Source organism: Polypterus senegalus, chromosome 2 (assembly GCF_016835505.1).
Source record: "Polypterus senegalus isolate Bchr_013 chromosome 2, ASM1683550v1, whole genome shotgun sequence".
Classification (NCBI taxonomy): domain Eukaryota; kingdom Metazoa; phylum Chordata; class Cladistia; order Polypteriformes; family Polypteridae; genus Polypterus; species Polypterus senegalus.
Window position 1 is genome coordinate 138769255 of NC_053155.1, and position 23559 is coordinate 138792813.

Consider the following 23559-nt stretch of genomic DNA (forward strand, 5'->3'; position numbering starts at 1 on the left):
ATATTAATACATTGCTGTAAATATTTTTCCCAGTATAGAGGGTTATTGGTAGTGATAATACTCCATATCTTTTGTATTTAAAAGTGTTTCTGAAAATTTGTTGAGTGTGTGATTATTTTATTCCCCAATTGAGAATAGACATCATCAGTTTATATGACAGAGAAAAGTGTGTGCATGTGAAGTCAGAATGATCAATTATGTCGAAAATGACAGCATTCTTAAAGAAGCTGTGTTCTGTCTCAAATTAGAAGCTAACAGTGATAGACTAAATGTGCCTAATACCTCTGACTTAGAGCATACGGCATAAGCGACCCTTCTATTATTTTCTATCTTAATTTCATAGTACAGTATAGAAATGATTGTAGTGGGCTTAATAAAAGGATAGATACTATTTAAAGGTGTATGTTTGTAGCCAAATACGCTGAGAAAATATTTTTTTAACAATGAGTATTGGACTGGTTCCAGGTTCATGCTTGCTTGGGATAGGCTCTGGCTCCCTACAACCCTATATGGTACAAGTGATTTTACATACTGAATGTATGGAGTTTTCAAATTTATTCATAGAACTAACTTTTATTAAGAAAGAACCTCAGTTGTGCTATTTGCTGCCATGATAAGCACTGTCTTCCTAAGAAATGAAATGAAACAGAACACCTACAGAAAAAGGCATGATTGTTCTTTTGATCTGATTTACGGTCTCACCTAAAACAGTGACTTCTTTTTTCTTGTGATAATTATTGCTTGCTTTTTTTGAAGGCTGTTGTGCCAATGCCTTTTTTCATTAAATGAGCACATTTGCAACCTCCATCATTAAGAAAAAATAATGGTATATTTCAAAAAGAATATTGCTAATATGACATTTGGAGATTGTACAACCCCACTGGTTGAGAGAAGTGCTACATGAGTGGCCTATTTTTTGAATCACCATTGCACATCTGGGTCTCATTTGAGTCACTGTTTTTTGCCAAAATTAAACTAATCCACTTCAAAGAAAGGAGCATTAAGAAATACACAGAAGTACAGGTGGAATGCTAGTGCAGTGGTTATCCTTACTACCCCACAGATCCTTCATTCTGATTGTGAATCCTGTGCCTGTTGTCTCGATTGAGTCTGCATGTTCTCCTCTTACATGTGGATTTTCTGGTTGTCCTCCTACATTCCAAACCTTTGTGTAAAGCTACATTTGCTCTATGTGGGAGTATTGATGAGTGGGATAGGGTGGACAAATTTACATAGGATATATATATATATATATATTGTGGACGCTGGCCCGGACACAGACAGGCAGACATGTTGTTCATCACCCAACACACTGTTTATTTACAAATATTTACAAACTGTGCACTCACACCCCAGTGCCTCTTGCACCGAATCCCCCAAGTCCAGGCCTCACAGTCTCTGTGCCTTTCTCTCCTGGCCGCCTCCAGTCCTCACTCCAGCTCCGTCCTCTTCCACCCGACTTCTGCCAATGACTGGAGGGAGGCGGCCCCTTATATACAGCTCCCGGATGGGCACCAGATGTTCCCGGCATTCCTCCCTTGGCCACGCCCCAGCGTGGCAGAAGTGCCGGCTGTCCTCCCGGCAGCTCGCCGGGTGTCTCCCAAAGTCTTCCCCCCAGCACTTCCTGGTGTGGTGGAAGTGCTGGGCTCTCGGGATATTTAGGCACTGGGGCGCCGCCTGGCGGTGGCCACGGGTCCCTACAGGGCTGGGCTTCCAAGCCCTGTACTCGAGGTCCCCAGCATAACCAGGACGGACGCCCCCTCGCGGTCTGGAGGAGGCACAATATATATATATAACAAATATATCCTGGCAGTATTATAAAGAGAAAAATGAAAAGCAATAAAATAAATAAAAACTTAACTAGCTTTTCTCCTTGTCAGTAATGTGTAAAATCAAATTCAGTCTTTTACATGCATGCATTTAGTCAATTGTTCTCAATAATTGTTTTGGAAGTATTCCTTAAAAAAATTAGAGGTGCTTTACCCAGTCTCCCAGATACCTCATACAGTTTCCTGCTTGGTGAGCATTTTATGTCAACTTATTAGACATTCTGAACTTAGATGAGTGGGATATTTCTATTCAGTATATGTGGACTTTAGCTATACTAGTGCTCAGCAATGGAAGTAACTGCTTTCACGATGTTACTAGTGATCTATGCGAAGTTGACTGGCTTAAGCCTTCTGGTATAGACATGATTACCTTTTTCAAGGAATAGAACACATTCACTACCTTTCAAGCTTTAGAAATTTTCCGAGTGTGCCGTGACTTTTACAGCAGAATAATAAACATTCTTCCCCAAGCACTGATGGGATAAGGAATTTAAGCCTTGATCTTAGAACCTGTGATGTAGCTGCTCTAAACAGTATGTTACTGTGCAGTCCAGCTTATTTTCTAAACTTACAATAATTGACAATGCAGAGCAGTATCTAATATATTTTAGAAGGCTCTTACAAGCAAAATCAGAAAATCCAACAAATATAGATGTTGATGTTTACTATGGGTGGTGCAGTGGGTAACACTGCTGCCTCGCAGTTAGGACACCCAGGTTCGCTTCCCAGGTCCTCCCCGCGTGGAGTTTGCATGTTCTCCCTGTGTCTGCGTGGGTTTTCTTCCGGTGCTCCGGTTCCCTCCTACAGTCCAAAGACATGCAGGTTAGGTGAATTGGCGATTCTAAATTGTCCCTAGTGTGTGCTTGGTGTGTGGGTGTTTGCCCTGCGGTGGGCTGGCGCCCTGCCCGGGGTTTGTTTCCTGCCTTGCACCCTGTGTTGGCTGGGATTGGCTCCAGCAGACCCCCGTGACCCTGTAGTTAGGATATAGTGGGTTGGATAATGGATGGATGGATGGATTTTTACTGTCATATAATTTTACAGTTGTGGCGAATGTGTTAATTCATGATATGATCAGCACCATCTTATTTGAAAAGGAGGTGTTGCTATTGCCTTTTGTCTGAATGTTAAATAAATAAAGGCTGTTTATTAGTCAACTCTTTTTTTATCATAACATTTTTTACATTTTAGGAAAGGCTTATTGATGTCTCTATTACATTTAACCAGATATGTAGCTGTTTCTGTTAAAATTGCATGGTTAGCAATGGTTGTCATACTATCTAAATATTTTGAAAATGTCTACCATGAAGAGTGTAATAAAATTAAAGTATAATAATAGTTTTGCTTTTATCCTTTATTATTTATTTTTTTACCTTCTGCTTAATGGTGCCTTAAGAACTAAGGCAATGTATATATTACCTATATCATAATACACCCTTTTTATTAAAATTAAAATATGTTCTGAATTATTCCAAATTAATTTCATCATAAATTAACATACAGTGCAACTATTTATTAAATATAAACTCATTTATATTTTATTACAGGAATACCAAATTGATATATTTTTTGCTCAGACTTGGACTGATAACCGCCTTCGATTCAACAGTACAATGAAAATATTAACCCTGAATAGCAATATGGTTGGACTTATCTGGATACCAGACACTATATTCAGAAATTCAAAAACGGCAGAGGCTCACTGGATTACAACACCCAATCAGCTCCTCAGAATATGGAATGATGGGAAAATCCTGTATACATTAAGGTAAAACACTTTTGTTATTTACAGTGATACCAAACTATTTCCTAACACAATTTTTAAAATTTTCGAAAATTTCATTGAATTGGGATTATTATATCTGTAGGCCTTTTTACCAAGTATATGTAAAACTAGTGCTTTCTGCTGTATACTCAAGCAGCTTGGATTAAAGTTTTAAGGGATGAATATGAGTTATGAGCACAAAAAGTGGCATTATTGCATAACATTAAAGCATAGCTTGAGAAATAAGAAGTATTATGTCATACCTTATCCTCAATAATTCTTCAATTGTTGTGTATGCACAAAAAACAGTTTTGTCTCACTCCTCCAATACGACTATTACTCCTAATATGAGAACACTGTATCTTGTTAAAAAAATGCCAAGTAGTGTGCAAGTTTGTTTTAACAGAAGAATATTAATTTTGCTAAAAGGAATACTACATTTACAAGGTGTTGTAAGCACAGTTGTGGTCTTAAGATATGTTTTAATTGAAATTGGCTAGAGTACCTACAGTTTTTTTTTTTGTTATCAAACCTTTATTAAATAAATATGCAAATATAAATTAGAGCAATCAAACATGATCATGTAAGAATTAATACATATATAAATACCCAGAAAGTTTCTACAGCACACTTGTTTTATGAGAGAATGTATGTAAAGTAATGTATGTACAGTACTTCTACTGCAGAAATGCCAAATGAAGAAAAACTCTAAAGTGCATGTACACAAGCATAATTTGAAAATATATACATTTTAGAACATCTTACTGATTTTAAGACTTCCACAATTATTAAGGCAAAAGACTGAAAGAATATAAAATATAATTTAGTGCCTGGCTTTACCCTATATGCTGATCTAATAAATAAAGCTGAATGTATATTTGTGGGTTTATCCAGAATACAAATCCAAACTGTTAAACCAAATTTTGCACAGATGTACACTGCGGAACTGTAAGCTATATTTTATTCCAGATTTTAGCCTGTGTCTCTACCTCAGCCAATGCTAGGCAGCCCTGTTTATTAGTTCGGTATACAAATACACACCGTTGAACCTATCATCAACAAATTTTGCACAGATACCCATTTGCATAGGGGGCTACTAAGCCAATGTTTCATTCTGAAATTTAGTTGGTGCCCCCAACCATGCACAACAGTTCTTAGAAATTATAGAGTTACATTTTTTCAATTCCACTTGTTAAGATTCAATGAAAAACAGGGATCAAGTACTGAACAGGTCAAAAGGAACTTTTTATGTGTGATAAATGATGCTGAAGGAGAGATTCCTCATTCTCATGCACAGTTTAAAGTGTTTATCTGTGTTGCGGTATTCCAGAAAGGCTGTTACTCAAAATTACCTTTCATCTTTGATACCAATACCAGTTGACTTCTGAAAGTATAATAAGTCAAAGTTATCCACTTCTTGTCATAATTTAAAACTATACCCTGTAGTTAGGATATAGCGGGTTGGACAATGGATGGATGGATGGATGGATGAAGTATTCATGCTTACTTTTTGGTGGTATGGTTGCGGCAGATGTGAATGCTGCTGCCTCAGCTTTCCAGCAGCCTGGGTTTGAATTTCAGCCTAGTCACTCTCTTCCAGTGTCTGCTTGAATTTTATCCTGGATACACTGCTTTTACTCTCATATCCCAAACACACTCATGTTAAAGTTGTCTGATGTCTTTCATTTGGTCTAAAATGAGTAAGTGCACCCTGTAATGGAACGGTAACCATCCGGGCTGTTTATTAATTTATTCCTATCTATGTCCAAATGCTTTCAGGACAGCAATGGGCAATCTGAATCCCCAAAATTTAAACTGATGGGATACTGGATCATGTATTCAACATCCATCCACTCCAAGCATTAAATCTCAGAGAACACCTCTTTATAACTTTGATTGCACAGGGCCAACAAGGGCTCTAAACTGAACTGAAATCAATGCTAAATTTTTACCAGGATTTTGAACTAATCCACTTCCAAGTCTACAACTGAACTTAACTGACCTGCTACACTCTTTTTGCAGGTCTGAATTTTCTAAATAGATTTCTAAAATGGTTTCTAAAGTGTTCTTCTTTTTATTATTAATTCTAGCAGGCTTTACTACAAAAAAGTAATTTTTTTTCCATTGGCACTTCTCCATTTTTAGTAAAGACAAACTACCAAAAAAATTATCTGAAGTACTTATGCAATGTCTAACATTACATAGAACGTATTTAACAACTTCCACTAAACTAGTGTGTTGTGAATCCTCAGTAAGGCCACCATTCACTTATTAGGCATATATTATTTTTCTTCAGCCATTTAAATTTTGATTAATAGCAACTTTCAGGCACATTATGATAAAACACTCCAGTTATAATTAGCAATATATAGAATTTCCCTAGGCAATTTATATCAAAACTGTTTTTTAATTAAAATAGCATGCACAAGTTATAATTTTAGTATTACATTTTAAATACATACCAATAAAATATATTAAAAAAAAGCATCCTGGCAAATTGACTTATTTGCCACTGATGCTCAAAATAATTTCTTGTTAAAAAGACAACTTTCAGAGATTTTTGAGATTTGACTGTATGATACTGACATACAGACAGCAACAAGTACAGATTGTTTGGAAGGTAATAGAGCACTATCAGACACCTTGAAATACCTTTAAAAGATTAAGTTTTCAAGTTTACTGAAAAGGTCAAAAACATGGCAGGAAATGAAAAAGGAGACATGACAATAAACAAATCATTTGCCTGAAACAAGCAAAAGGCCAAAAAGTCAGTTGAATCAAAATAACAAAGGCTAATATGCCTAAAAATACTTGAAACTTTTGACTCTGCAAATGTTCTTTTTAAAAAATAAAAACACTTTTTTTTTTACATAGAACAAAACCGTGGATATTTGAACTACTATGATGCCATCATATAAAACCAAGATGTCACATTGTATTTTACTTAATTTCCATGGTCAAGAAAGACCCTGAGAAACAAACTTATTCTTCTTCTTTCGACTGCTCCCGTTAAGGGTCACCAATTTGGATCATCTGTTTCCATATCTTCCTGTCTTCTGCGTCTTGCTCTGTCACATCCATCACCTGCATGTCCTCCCTCACCACATCCATAAACCTTCTCTTAGGCCCTCTTCTTTTTCTCTTGCCTGGCAGCTCTATCTTTAACATCCTTCTCCCAATATACCCAGCATCTCCAGACCAATGCAACCTTGCCTCTCTGACTTTGTCTCCCAACTGTCTAACCTTAGCTGACCCTCTAATGACCTTGTTCCTAATATTGTCTATTCTCGTCATCCCCTAAGCAAATCTTACCATCTTTAACTCTGCCACCTCCTGGCTCTGTCTCCTTTTTTCTGGTCAGTGCCACCGTCTCCAACCCATATAACATAGCTGGTCTCACTACCGTCCTGTAGACCTCCCCTTTCACTCTTGCTGATACCCATCTGTCACAAATTACTCCTGACACTCTTATCCACCTACTCCACCCTGCTTGCACTCTCTTCTTCACCTCTCTTCCACACTCTTTATTACTTTGTACTGTTTATCCCAAGTTCTTAAACACCTCTACCTTCACTGACTCTACTCCCTTCATCTTCACCATTCCACTGAACCCCCCTCTCATTTACACACATGTATTCTGTCGTGTTTCTACTGACCTTCATTACTTTCTTCTCTAGGGCATATCTCCCCCTCTCTAGGGTCTCCCCAACCTGCTCCCTTACTCTTGCTACAGATCACAATGTCATTTGCAAACATCATAGTCAACAGGAACGCTTATCTAATCTCCTCTGTCAACCTGTCAATCCAGCCGATCCCTGATGTAATCCCACGTCCACATTTAATGTATTCGTCACTCCTACCACAGACCTCACCAGTGTTACACTTTCCTCTTGCATATCTTGTTCCACTCTTACATACTTCTATGCCACTCCGACTTCCTCATTCAATAGCACAACTGCTCTTGAGGCACCCTGTCATATGCTTTCTCCAGGTCCACAAAACAAAATGCAACTCCTTTTGGCCTTCTCTATACTTTGCCATCAATATCCTTAGAGCAAACATTGCATCTTTTAGGCTCTTGCTCGGAATCACCTCCCTTCTTAACCTAGTTTCCACTACTCTTTCCCATAACTTCATGCTGTGGCTGATCAATTTTAACCCTCTGTAGTTACATGAACCCTCGTCTCCTTACTGAGAGGCAGCAGTACTACCACTGCACCACCAATGTTTTCAGTGTATAAAATAAAATTCTTGTTATTATGAGTCCATTGCGACCAACTTTTGCCTAGGAGGAATAACACAACCAATACCATTTTCCCATGGCATTTCTCATAAACAGGTGCTGGCAGAGGATACATTATTAGTACACACTCTACACATATATAGGTTAATTAGCTTGCAGCCTAAAATAAATGTAAAAAAGACAACCAGGAAATGCCAAAGAAGGATATTAAACAAACAGTCTTTTAACAGGCAAGGGTCTAAGCTGGAAGTAAAACACAGTCTGGTGTCAGACAACAAATGAAAGCAAATTAATAATCTTTTCCTTAATTAAGTCGTTAGCCAAAAGAGCTGTTTTATCACAGAAAATAATCATATACCAGGATTTTAGATTCAGCATGCTGCCATCTTAAATACTAACCGCAGGATGATTTGGTGTCCCACAGTAAAAGCCATCAGCATCGCTGTATGTAATATAAAAAAAGTTGGGAAAATTGCCCTTGATAATAATAATAATAATAATAATAATAATAATAAAATAATTAAAGCATATGAAAAACAAAAGTTGAATAATAACAGAATAAGTTGAAAAAACTTTATAGTTGTGACAAAATTATGACATATACACTAGGTGCACTTGTCTTTTACAGTAATGCTCTGTTAAGCCTTTCATGATAATGATAAACAAGAATGTATTAAAATAGAAAAAGTTCAAAGTTTGCATATTCTGCCTTTTTCCTATTGTCATTTTCTCATAGAATTGCACAGATTGCGAAACTTGCCTACAGCCAAATTAATGCTCATACAGGTATGCATATTATTTCTTAGACCATAACACCATTGTTGCTCAGTTTTTTCTTTAAAAAATGAACAAGAACAGGAAATGATATTCATAACAGTGCAAACTCCTTATATTGTCTATGTATGGCATCCTCTTTAGCCCTTCGGACCTATTCTTTTTGGGTCTGGCAGATTGAATAGCATACCCATTGTGCCAAAAGTGAAGGTCCCTGGAATATATCCTAAGCTGCTGCTGGAAGGCATTGGCAGAGGGGAGGTATTACTGGTATTATGACCAAGTGCTAAGGGCAGATGCAGATGTTATTTGTGGAGGAATCCACCAAAGTAAGCAACGCCATCCTGCTAAACAGGCCATTGCTTTCGTTAAAGCTGAGGAGAAGCCACAACACCATCCTAGGGCATCAGGTGGCCAGATGACAACAGCATGAGACTGGCAGCCTGAGGTGGATCTAGGTACCAGCATTATCTTGGCAACCACACTTAGGCCAGATTTGACACTTACATCTCAAGCAACTAAGCAGGTGATTTTGCTAGAGCTCACAGTCACCTGGGAAGAATAGACCAAAAAAAGCACATGAAAGAAAGCGAGCAAAGTATGAAAAGCTGGAAGTTGTTTGTTGAAGCAAGGAAAACAATGCCAGGTGTCAGCCTGTGGAAGTTGCCTATATAGCCTTTGCAGGTCAGTCTCTTCATCAAACCTTTAAACTCATTGACATATCTGGACTGCACAATGGAAGAGCCATCAAAAAGATTCTTGAAGGTGATGAAAAGGCTTCTAGACGGCTTTGGATTGGAATGTCTGAACCTTCCTTGGTGTAGCATACTACTTGGACACAAGCATCCTCATCATCCACTGTTGGGATGCCCAGGTGAGGGTGTCTGATGATCAAAGATCTGAAACGCTCTCATACCCCGGGTTCATCACGGAAGATGTGTCCAAATTACACCACTTGATGTTTTGCAAAAATTCAAGCCACACAGTGCAGATTAATTACATAGCACATCTAATTTCAGCATTTAGCATTTTATTTAGTAGCATCTTTTTATATAGAGTAACTTGACCACAATTACTGTATGTTTATGATAATCTGACAATTATTTATTTTGTCTTTTGCTGCAGTGATTAGTTGCCGTACATGCCTGATTCAAATATCCTGCTGCTCTTTCTGCTGTGCTGACATTGCAGCTCTAATTATAGATGATCTTTCTTTCACGCTGTGCTGAAATTTTCTTTTACATCCTTTGCATCCTGCACTTCAGCACCACCTGAAGCTTACTTTAGCCCATATGTCACAATCTTTACATTTGTCAAAACCTCACCCATGATCATTCTGAAAATGTTACAAGCACCCTATTGTCTCAGTTTGTAATTACTGTGCAGGTATAAAACAACTGGTAAAATTAAAGTTAATATCAAAGATGGGAGTGATATCAGTAGACTCTCTAACCTGAATCTTTGTTTAATATTATAATCCAACCAAAGTTAAAAAGAGAAATCAATAATCATATAACTAGATATACTGTATTCATCCATCCATCCATTATCCAACCCACTATATCCTAATACAGGATCACAGGGTTCTGCTGGAGCCAATCCCAGCCAACACAGGGTGCAAGGCAGGAACAAAACTAGAAATAATGCACTTGAAATCATATCATATATGTTGCAAATGTTTATGCAGCTGATACTTCACACTAGGAAAACAGACAAGTCCATTTATTTAAAGGCATGTTGTAATTTTTTACTTCAGCCAGGTAGATTGCTTACATGCCTTTTCTGCATTGGTGCTCATAGCTCAAAGGTAGGGGGCAAAATCTCAGTCTTAATTAAAATATAAAAAATATCCTTCTGTACATTGTCTGAACTGGGTTAGTCACAGACAGTACTGCAAGGAGCCAGAGCATGTGCCAAATCATACACTACTGCTATGAAAAGCAACACAAAAATATTCTGTGCTAGGGCTAAGTGTAGGGCAATCTTCTGTCTAGGATTCTTTTGTGATGTTAGTAAGCAAAAATTTTTGTTTTTCCCCCAGAAAATTATAAAAATGCTGATCCATTTTAAAGAAATTATTCATCTTCTATGCTGAATGAAAAAATGTAAAACACCTGGATGTAAGTTATTGTACACTCTGTGTGATATCAAAATAACTTATTACTGCCCCATAATGCAACCTTGCATAGCTTTCAGTGCTGATGCATGGAATACTCAACAATTTTAATTCAAAATTTTTTTTTTTTTTGTGCAGCTTTAAATGAACAGCTTAGTTAATAAATGGAAGACAGCTGGCATTGCAATAGAACAAGCTAAAATAACTATAATGGAATTTACAACATTCTTTCCCTAAACATTGGTAATCCAATATTAGAGCTTATCCTGGCAAAGTTGGGCACAAAGCCAGCAAGCGACCTGAGATGAGCCACTTCAAACCACAGCAGTCCTTAACTGTTTGTCTATTCATAACTTGATCAAATAAATAAATAAAAGTTTCCCTTTTATTTTGACAATATAATAACTATTCTATTTGGTCCAACTTATAGTCACAATTATGTGACATGGTACTTTTTTTATATTTTTCTTCATCTCATTATTCTTCATACATCCTCCAAACACAAGCAGTTGTTGATTTATCTCCACTGACTGTTTTTGCCTTTGTGATTAAATAGTATTGGTATAAAGGTCTGTGTTTGCTCAAAACAGGGAACTGGCTATAAAAGTTTAAAAAAACTTTAAAAAATACTTTTTAATGTCTCAAGTGAATATTTTAAGTCATACAGGGTGTTACAAGATGGAGAATTAAGTTATTCTGATCACCAGGGGCCTCACGTATAACACCATGTGTAGAATTGACGCTAAAACATGGCCTACAGACAAAAACAGAAATGTGTATGCACAAAAAATTCCAGATGCATAAATCTGTGTGTATGCCAACTTCCACGTTCTTCCACTACATAAATCCTGGTCAGTGTGAAACGTAACACATGTGCATGCGCCTGCCGCCCCTCCCCAACTTATGCCTCTTTGAATATACAAATCAATATACATAACCCCTTAAGTTCAGCATTCTGCGAAAAAACAATGGCAGAAGCATAGGGAAAATAGATGAATTTCAGTGAATACCAAGGGAAGGCAAGGAAAAAGTACCATATGATGGTTTAAGCAGTGTTATAAACAACAAAAGGAAGTTGATCAAGTGACATAGAGTGGCAGAGAAACTTGAAAGTTCAAGTTCAGAAAGTCTCACAGTGCCCAAAATAAAAAAGAAGTGGTCAGATAGCAGTGAAAAGGCGTAGCCCACCGTCTGAGTGTCATATTGGAAGCATATTAGAGTATAGAGAAAAAAAAATAGGGACACAGTGGGGGAAAAAAAGACTGAAATATCAGCTTTAATCTCGAAATTTCCACTTTAATCATGTAATTTATTTTGTCATTAAAGTAGACTGCCCAAAACTTCATCTTAAAATCATTTTTTAACTAGTTTCTCAAATCACATCATAATTAAAGTTATTAAATACTAAAATATATACTTGATATAATTTTAATGATGATAGGAATAAAAGCATGTATAAAACATGGGTGGCACAGTGATGCAGTGGCAGTGATGAGCTGTCCCCCCATCCAGAGGTTATTCCTGCCTTCTGCAAGATGCCTGCTGCGCCGTGCATGACCCTCAGTGAAGTAATCTATTGTGGTAGTACTGTCTCTGTCAAATGTACTAACCCACAATTACTGTTCTTCCTTTTCTTTCTCCAAGTAACCAATCACCACACAATAAGCACTGCTATAAATGTCAAGCCATCTGCAAGCTTACAACACTAATTTTTCAAAACGTTTAAGCAACATTGAAATATCTTTATGGTACATATTTAATTATTCCATCCATCTATCCATCTAGGGATGTGGCAGTCCCAGCAAGCATACAGCATGACACAGGAACAGTCCCTGAATGGGGCTGCAGCTTATTGCTACTGCTGCGCCACCGTGCCCACACGTTTAAAGCATTAACTATATACATTATTTAAATGAAGCTAAAATATATCTGTATAATGCAATATACATACTTTGCTGCATTTCATTTTAAAAGTTATATCTAGAGCTCCCAGAAGATAGGTGTTGGAAATCTATATTGACTTAGAAGCCAGTCGCCATCACCTGTAAATATGTGCTCTCTTCTATTGAATTGAATTGAATTTCTTTATTGTTATTGTATGGTACACTGAGATTCAATATGCATCTCCTCCATAAACCTATTTTCCTATAAAATGATAAAATAATAAAAATTAGTAATAATAATGCAATAAAAAACAATGAAAAATATACAATACTAGCAGAATACCCGCGCTTCGCAGCGGAGAAGTAGTGTGTTAGAGAAGTAGTGTGTTAAAGAAGGTACGAAAAAGAAAAGGAAAAATTTTAAAAATAACGTAACATGATTGTTAATGTAATTGTTTTGTCATTGATATGAGTGTTGTTCTCATATCTATCTATATATATATATCTCTATCTATCTATATATATATATATATATATATATATATATATATATATATATACCCGCAAAATAGCAGCAGTGGAGAAGTAGTGTGTTAAAGAAGTTATAAAAAGAAAAGGAAACATTTTAAAAATAATGTAACATGATTGTCAAAGTAATTGTTTTGTGTATTTGGTGGCAGCGTCACTAAGTTATTTTCGTCTAGCTGCATCAGAAAATGTACCACGACGTCTGACACGCCTCCTTTTTACTGTTTTCTCACAGCTTGGATTGCTGCTGTCATATATATATACACACACACACACACACACATACATACATACATACATACATACATACATATATATATATATATATATATATATATATATATATATATATATACAGTATATAGCAAAATACCCGCGCTTAGCAGCGGAGAAGTAGTGTGTTAAAGAAGCAATGAAAAAGAAAAGGAAACATTTTGAAAATAACGTAACATGATTGTCAATGTAATTGTTTTGTCACTGTTGTGAGTGATGAGTGTTGCTGTCATATATATATATATATATTTACACACACACACATAAACATATATATATACATATCTATACATATACACATATATATACACATATATACATACATATATATCTACATATATACACATACACATATATAAACATATATATACATATACATACATATCTACATATATACACACACAGCTATTTCGTATCAGTGCAATACGCTGCTTGTTAAAACGGATGACTCCCACTCTTACGTGCAAGTCTGCGTGGATATTATGAACTATCGTATTTGTTCAAGTTCTATTTAAATTTTAAATAGAAGGAATTTTTATTTAGTCGACAGAAATATCTTTGGTAGGAATGGTAAAAACAGACAGGAATATTATTCGTGAATAAATCAACTCAAACCTTAAACAACTTATAATATTTTGCTCTCCATAAAAATATATCCTGTCTAAATTATACAAGTTAGAAATAAAGTAAACGTTAAAAGAACAAACATTCAAATTTCTTTACTCTTATGTAATTTTATATAAAAATAAACTTAGATTTTAAATATCCCAAAAGATTTTGCTCTCCATAAAAATATATCCTGTCAAAATTATACAAATTCAAATATGAACATGCTGCATAACAAAACCTAGAAATATAAATAAAATGTGTTCCTTTCAGCAATAACAAATCAAATCATTCAGTTGTCTTTGCTCATATGTCATTTTAGAGCTGGACGACTGGCATCTTTTTGGCAACAGGTTCGTTTATGTTTGGTGTGAGGTTCTGTGTTGTGGAGATTCTCAGGATGGATTGCAGGTGCTCATCAGTGAGGTGACTCCTGTGTGCTGTTTTGTTAGTCTTTATCACTGAGAAGAGCTTCTCACACAGATATGTGCTACCAAACATGCACAAGGTTCGAGCCGCATGTAGACGGACTTTTTTTGTTCTTCAAAGTCACCAAAGCGCCGTGCAAACTCAGTGCGCTCAGTTTATCAGCAAAGTGCGTATTTGGGAACACCGTAGTGACGACTTGGTTTAACATTACTTGGCAACAGGGAAAGTGGGGCAAATTGCACTGGTGCATTTGTGTCTCCCATAAAAGCAGCTTCACTTGAAATCAATTTGTGATTGTGCACGGGTAAAACGTCCGCTGAAGTGTCAGATTCTTATTTAATTCTTCTGCTTTCTGTATCTTCTGCATTGCATTCAGGTTACCCTGATGTTTTGTCTCATAGTGCCGTCTTAGATTAAATTCTGTAATTACAGCCACATTAGCTCCACAAATGAGACACACGGGTTCAGTAAACATATACTCAGCCTCCCATCGGTTTTAAAGGCTCTATTTTCAGAATCAACTTTTCTCTTCAGCATCGTGTGAGCTAGCTTCGCAATAACTTGCAGCATCATAAGCTAGACTTGATTAACGCGTAAGTGTTGGCAAGGCAGCTGAAGCGCTGCATTATGGGATCTGTAGTTTATTGTGTTACCAGCGCTTCATATACCCGGCCATTAATAACAATAATACAGTATATAAAATGATCTCGGGGCGGATATAATTACACACGGGCGGATGTGGCCCGGCCCTTGAGTTTGACACATATGGACTAAATAGAACTTGAAAAGATATATTTTTTAAATGTGATCGCAATTCAGATAGAGTTGACGCAAGCACTACAGCCTGCATGCCTCAATAAGTCATCCTCCCTCGCTCTTACTTTTTACCGTTCATCTAATGAATACACTGAGTATGGCTTTACCAAAACAATCATTGATGGCGAATAAAGTATCCATTATTCGAGTATGTAGATCGGGATATATATATACATATATATATACCACGTATCTCAGCGGAGAAGTAGTGTGTTAAAAAGCTAGAAAAAGAAAAGGGAACATTTTAAAAATAACATAACATGACTGTCAATATACAGTATTTGTTTTGTGAGTGTTACTGAGTGTTGCTGTCATCAAGGATTTGATTATCATTATTTCTTTCAATCAGGTTCGTATTTGTAGGATGTGTTGTGTTCAAGTTACATTCCGTGTTTGTCAATCGCTGTAAAGATGACAGGTTTCATTCATCGATTCGTTTCTTACTGCATCAATAAACAGCTCGTCTTCTTCTTTATCTGAGACCTGACACACTGCATGCACGGTTTTTTACACTGTCTTCCTTTAGCGGGACATTGACTTTTTCCACGTGTGCTTTGTTTCCGCAGTAGCTGGATTTATGAATATGCTTGTATATATCAGGCGCTTCATATTTTTGCTGCCTTTTCAATTGTGTAATTCGGTTTTGTTCAGCTCTTTGGAACTGTTGCTTTTATCTGTGCACTGCGTCAGTTCACGTGAGCCGCTCGGTGTACATGCATCGAAGGTTCCCAGCTGTGCTGGTGCCATCTCATGCTATGTCCATGGCTGTATTTAATGTTACCTTAGTCCTGGCACTTAAAACTTTCTCTCGCAGTTTCGCTGAGTTTGTACCAAACACCACCCTGACCATCTCATCTTCCTCTCCATAAGCACAGTCCTTCACCCGTGAATATTTAGTGGCAGTTTGCTATTGGATTGCCGCTGACGGACGGCCTTATATGGGCAGGCACTAAATTACAAACGCCAGCGGCAGCCTGTCTATGAACTTAATTTAAAGTGTAGGTTTACATCGTGCTTTGTTTCCGAAGTAGCAGAACTCATGAATATGGTTGTATATGTCACTCGCTCGCTTCTTATTGTTTCGCTGCCTTCTCAATTATATAATGCATGTTTTCTTCAGTGCTTTTTGGAGGTCTTCCTGGTTTTCTATGTACTGCGTGATTACGTGGGAGGCGTGATGATGTCACACAAAACTCCGCCCCCACGGCATTCAAGCTCATCTCCATTACAGTAAATGGAGAAAAACAGCTTCCAGTTATGACCATTACGCGTAGAATTTCGAAATAAAACCTGCCCAACTTTTGTAAGGAAGCTGTAAGGAATGAACCTGCCAAATTTCAGCCTTCCACCCACACGGGAAGTTGGAGAATTAGTGATGAGTGAGTGAGTGAGTGAGTAAGTGAGTGAGTGAGTGAGGGCTTTGCCTTTTATTAGTATAGATGAAAGCATAAGTGGCTCAGGTTGTGCAATATTACAACTGTAGTGCAAGTTTACAGTGAGCTACTTATTATGTTACTTATAAGTTCAAACCGTTCTACTGGGAGCACTTGATGAATTGATTGAGTGTGTTTAGAGCTCTTGGGATGAAACTGTTTCTGAACCACAGGGTCTATAAAGGAACGGCTTTAAAGCCTTAAGTTCAAATAGATTGTTCCTATGGCTGAGGCAGCATGTGCTACATGTTGTATCCAATTAATCCTCTGCGCTATTAACACAATTCGCCGTAAAGATTTCCGATCAGCTGCTGTACAGCTGTGATTCCACATTTAGATACAGCGGGTTAAAATGCTCTGAGTGGTGCACTGAGAGTAACAACACTAAAACAGCTATTATATCTGGAATAGTTTGGCCATTCCGTACACAATTATATTGTTACCTTACCAGATGACATTAACTGATAAACGGTATGCGGTTAATTTTAGTGTTTTTGATAAAGCCGGTCAGGGATGTGAATCTAAAAAATAAAGGGAACCACACAGGAGCAGTAACACTGCTTTGACACTGGGTGCCGCCAATTTGCAAAACTGAGCAGAAAGCTTACGTGAGAATGTGCATGGCTTTACACCAAGTTTAGTTGTTATAAATCATGATGTGAGTGTGGAAATTTATACATGAGGCACCAGGACATCAATTTCTCTTTTAAAATAATATTTTACTACATATCTAAGCAGCTTCCTCAGTTTTTGGTGGAAACACCTTATCCCCAAGTATTTAAGGTGTTAATGATCAATCAAGTCCAGGATCAAGCTCATAACTAATCAATCACATAATGGATGAACCTCATCCATGGTGAAATATCCAGCTAAACCTGGAGATGACACTATTGTAAGATGGGGACAGATGGTAACTTAATCCACCTTCTTTATTTAGTGATGGCCATTCTTTTTTCACGTAATTGTCTCTTTCACACTTCTTTCAAACCAGTGGTCTTCTCTGTCATCTAGGATGTGACCATTCTTATTGTCAAAGGAATGGAATCCTAACTTTATGTTACTGAAACCTGATGTGCCCAAATATGCACAAAAGACCATTATAGAAGAGGAAACTGTGAAACCTTCTGGCTTGTAGGCAGAACATAACAAAACTTTGTTCTTTAAAAGTAAACCATTTATTCAATTAAGTCCAAGGCATAATCCAGAAATCACAAACCAAAGAGAATAAACCAGTGTTTTTAAGCATATTATTTACCTAAGAAATGCGCTCCACAACAGTCAATGAGCTCCTCATCCTGAATGACAAAAACAGATGATGGTTCCTCAGCAGTGATGTAATGGCAGCCCATTCTTCTGGTTCTACTCATAGAATTGAAGGAATTTAGCCTTGAGGCTTATATACACAATGCATAATAAGTAAAAAAAATATGTGCAAAAACATAAGCAAGAAACACGCAAAAAATAAAAATTCAAAAAACAATCAAAAGGAAAATATACTTAAGCCAGGGAAGAAACCTTGGCTGGCAACATAACAAGTATGTGACAGAATCATCCACTTACTGTATTGTTCTTCTTTATAATGTATTACAGTATAGATAAATTAAAATTTTCTTGAATATAAACCCCTGGCCAAAACATAAGAAAGCAGTGTCTCTCAACCACTGTGTTACAAGCTTTTCGGACAAAAAAAAGTTTCAGCGGCCTACTAGTTCACACTTATTTCTCCTCTGTACCCGTGGGCTGCACATATAAAAATAAGTGTCAAGCGGCATCCCTTACCATGCTTCAATACTATATTCCATTTTAAATCACATTTGTTTTGCCAAATGGGACCTCCCGCTCCTCCTTGAGATCATTAATGAACATTAATAGGTAAAACTGGATCCCAATGCCAAAAAGGTTGAGAACTACTGTACCATATTAAATGATTGTCTAAAGAATTGTTCAATAAGACATTTTTCATTTAGGACCACTTTTAAATGCTTTTATAATATTTTTGGCTTTTGTGAGAGGTTTGCATGTTTCTTGGTCCTGCATGTAACTGAATGCAGCTGCCATTTGTTCTCCTAGAGCTTGTATGTGCATAAGTCTGAGTATCATGTTGCGTGATTGTGTCTCAGCAGTTACATGTCTAATTGAAGGAATTAATGCTTTTCCGTTCAATATGGAAGGAGAAGACAGAGCATTGGGTATAACGAGGATGGACGGGATTAGAAATTCAGTACATTAGAGGGTCAGCTCAGGTTGGAAGGATGGTAGACAGTCAGAGAGGTGAGATTGCATTGGTTTGGACATGTGCAGAGGAGAGATGCTGGGTATATTGGGAGAAGGATGCTAAGGGTAGAGCTGCCAGGGAAGACAAAAAGAGGAAGGCCTAAGAGAAGGTTTATGGATGTGGTGCGAGAGGACATATAGGTGATGGGTGTAACAGAGCAAGACGCAGAGGACAGGAAGATATGGAAAAAGATGATCCACTGTGGCAACCCCTAATGGGAGCAGCCAAAACAAGAAGAAGATGGAAATAGAAACTTTTGAAAGCTAACACTTCCCAAATCAGGTTATTACTTTTAATTTAATTAACACTAAGCACAGGATATAGAAATGCTAATGCATTGGGAGTCCTTTAGCTAAGCTGGACTCAATTTGCTTTCTGTTACAGGCTGTCTTCCACTGCTGAGTTCTTGAACTAGCAGTTCCCCTTGGAGTAGGGGGACAGACAAGCCTTTGTTGCATGTCATACCTTAGGCAATACTGAGACTGCATTAGGGAGAAGTTGATTCCAGGCTTAGATGATGCAGATTGAGCAGTGAGCTTGTGCTAAAACTGGATTTTAATGGAGATATTTGACATTTTAACGTTACATTCCTAGGCACACATAAGTCCTGCCTTATAATTGGCACATAGTGCAAGTTTATCCATCAAGTTTGGTGAGTTAAGATGCCAATCCTTGCTGACTACGGGAATATATTTCCAAGAGTGTCATTCAAATATTGTTGATACTGCCTTATCACATTCTGAGATTCTACATTTCAAAGAAAAACACATCTTATACAATACTAAGTATTTTCACTTTAGCTGAGGTCAAGGTTCAGTGTTAGCACTGTCAGAGACTGTAGCTCAGATCTAAAGCTGCACTGAAAGTCTCACGTGTCATACCAAAGAAAAAGAGGTCAAAGGCATTTTGTCCTATAATATTAACTGAAAAATGAATATAGTGGGAGGGCATGATAATATTGCACCTCAAACCATACATTTTCCCTTGCTTTACAAGGCTAGCAACAATAAACTTTACATTTTAAATAAACTGCACATTTACCATAATAAACTGCAACAGACCTCAAGGGAGGTTGAGCTGTTAAGCACTGAATACATAAAATGTATTTATTTATTCAATGATTATAATTTTAAATATGCTTTTTAATTGCTTATTAATAATAGTTGTGGGGCTGGTCATCTGTAGACAATATTTGGTTCTAATTCATTTGATTCTTTTCAAATCTCAAGGGGCTGTGGAGTGCAGGAATATTAAAGATATGTAAAATACTATATCTGAAAATGCAAAAGACAAGTTATTTTTTAATGCTTTTTTAAATATTACTGTCTTATTTTACTGCGAAATACCAAGCACCAATAAAACATTCCAAACTATTATTTTTACTAGGCGAAATACTGAGGTTTTCTTAGTTTAAAGTAATGCTCTACACAGTCTCTGTATTAGGTTTAATAATCACTTCATCACCAGAATCCATGACGATGTAGCAGCAATCCATCAGTCATTCATAACTTGCCAGGAGCATCACACTGATGCCAATATGGGATTGCAAGGAGAAAGGCTTCATTCCATTGTGTAGCACAGTTAAACACCTCACACTCCCACATATATCTATAGAGATCTCAGATAAAGGAGCACTGGAAACATGAGGTAGAAGGGTCCTTTCATCAGATTGGCCAGCCTGGCACTGACTCAGCTGTAGAATGGTCATTAGATGGGAGGCAGCTAATTGGCCGAGGTTCCAGGACTCTGACTGTCTGGCTTGTCTGAATCCTTTTCTACAATCTGGCAGTGTTTCCACAACTAACTGATGGACAGATACTGTTGTTTTTCAGTTATGTTAATTAATTTCTACTTTGTTTTTGATGTATTATAACAAATCTGTATCCTCATATATGATATTTTTGTATTCATTGAGTGGTATAATCTGTTGTATTTTGCTTTTGGAGTTGTTGTGGTGCTCTGCGCCTACACTTGGTGAGAATAGCTGTGCAAAAACAAAATACTTTGTACTATTGTATTGTACTTCTCAGGTGGAAATGATGAAAACTTGTTCTATTTTGTGTACTGTATTGACTTCATTGTTTGACACCTGTTGAACACCAAACCTTCCTGGAAGCGGCTTTCTCTCTGATTGCCTTTCCCAAGATTTCTTCCATTTTTTTCCCTACAAGAAGTTTTTTCTTGTCTTCTTAGAGAGTCAAGGCTGGAGGGGTGTCAAAAAACAGAGCCTGTTAAAGCCCCTGTGTGATTTTGGGCTATACAATAAATAAAATGTTGTTGTTGTTATTATAGAGCACCAGTATACAGTCTCCAATCACTATGACTTGCATATCTCAGTGATATGTTAGGAAGACAGGGAATGCATAGAACATGTAGATGGGGAAAGCATTCAGCGGTCACACTTGTTCTGGAATTCAAATATGTGAGCCTGCAATGATGACCACTGAGCCACGTGTCCTTAGTGTTTATGGTTAAGTTACAGAGGATTAATTCAAAAGTCGGGAAAACAAGCTAGTTGATTGCAGTGTGTAAATATAATAAGTTGATATGATATTGTAAAACATTACTGTTCAATTATATTTCTGAAAATGTCACAGACAGTCAAATAGTTTAGTTTATTACTTTAAGCAGTTTCAAAATGAGTAGCATGCATTTGCAAAACTTTTTGAGGACAGATATCAAATCCATTCTCCAACATGAGGTGAACTATAATTTTCTCTTGCTTGATAGTTATGGATTCAGAAGCTAGTGCCAGGCAATCTGTGTGACTGAGCAAGTCATTTAACTTGCCTGTGCTGAGATTACAATGACATTTTACTTGACACGGTGCTTAGCATGAATAAAGCTATTTAAAGTAACATCTGGCTAAAAGATTATTTTAAAAATCAAGATAGTGCACAAAAAGCTATATCAAAACCTGATTCATCTGGCAAAACATGTTATGGAAGCACACCTTTAGCAAAATTCCATTCATTAGTCCATAAACTGAAATTTTGAAAAGAATATATATATATATATATATAATTTTATGTGATGAGTATCATTATTTTTTAATTTTTTGTCTGAATTCACATATTGAATCAAAAACAAGCAAACATACACAATTAGCAAATATGTAACAATCAACATGAAAGCATCCTATGTGGAATTACCTCAACAGATGACAATGTACCTTTCTAATCTTGAAACTGATTATCAACCTTCTTCCTTTCCTACAGCACTAAATTATTACTCTGTCTGCTGTCTTGTATGCAGCAGACTCAAATATCTAATGCTTCTGCCATGGCACATCCATTAATATTTAATCCAATGGACACTAATGTGTGCATGGTTTAGTGTAAAATTCCTGAAGCAGGCATAACAAGACACTTCATGTATATACTGGCCTATTTTCTGCACACTGTTCCCATAACAGACGTTTGATTGTTTTAATATTCATAGTGTTAAAATACTATTGCGATTCCTATATACTTGTCTTGAATTCATAAAGTGCATGCATGAATATGAACACCACTAAATCCAGATGCAGTCAATCTTTCATATTTATTTAGACTATCAAAAATGCTTTAAAGAAAATAATGATTTTGAAATTTTATATTTGAATGTAAACATTATAAACTTGTTTTGTTCCAGTTCTAAAAGCAATTAATTACATTTTTATTCACTGATAAATATCTGTGTATAGCTGTTTTTTGAACCCACTTAATCCAAAAACAGCATTAGAGGGACCTGGAGCCTATTCCAGTAGCATTAGATATATGGAGTCAATTAGCCCTGGTCAGGGCATTAATTCATTACTGGACATGCTCATTCCTACTACTCCAATATCTGATGATAGATCAGAACATAGGAAATTGCTCTGATCTGAGCTAACAGCTGGCTTTTTGTCATCATCTTTTGCAGATGAAGAATGTTAGCACGTAACTTTGCATTAGTGTTCATCAATGATAATGGATGGTAGTTTTGACAGTGGGAAGAATTAGTGCCAACTAATGCTGTAGTTAATATGTTTCAACAAAGATGAAAAACTAAATCATTTGAGACAAATATTCAGGCAATCGATCCTTGGATATTGGGTGATATTCAATCAGGCTGCTGTATTTTGCTCTTTTTCATACTAGAAGGTCATCTTTAATTTCATTGTGGTTATAAAGGAATCACATTGGGCTGCGTCAGAGTCTGTAAAATAGGGAGATTCAACATATTCAGAAAAGCATCAGTGCTATCATGAGAAGTAACAGAAGCTTTGATGAAGAATTTAATGTTGAAATTATTACATTCTCTTGTGTGTTATAATTCCTGTGCTGTTTTCAATTCAGTTGTGTCCAAGAACTTTTTTCTTTGCAAAAATCACAGTGCTAATAGCCTGCCTGGCATAAAACCAATTCCCCTATCTTCTATAATAATGAATTAATGTCTATTCAAATAGCAAGGATCTGTTCTTTATTTTTCTGATCATCCACATCTGCTTTTGTGCATGACCTAAAGTATTTAAATCACACTTCAAAAAAGTGACTATTTTTTTTTACCAAGCAAGATTGAATGCAGACATAACAGAGTAATTTCTTATGAAGTCCTTATTCTCCTCCAAT

The 23559-nt window shown here is 36.6% G+C and overlaps 1 protein-coding gene across 1 annotated transcript in view; it reads left to right on the plus strand.

Moving 5' to 3' along the window:
- LOC120523410 (gamma-aminobutyric acid receptor subunit gamma-3) overlaps window positions 1–23559 on the plus strand; it is a 1280683-nt gene that overhangs the window by 774028 nt on the left and 483096 nt on the right. The window contains exon 4 of the mRNA XM_039744699.1: window positions 3374–3594. Coding sequence (XP_039600633.1) covers window positions 3374–3594 — 221 coding nt within the window. The remainder of the gene's footprint in view (window positions 1–3373; window positions 3595–23559) is intronic.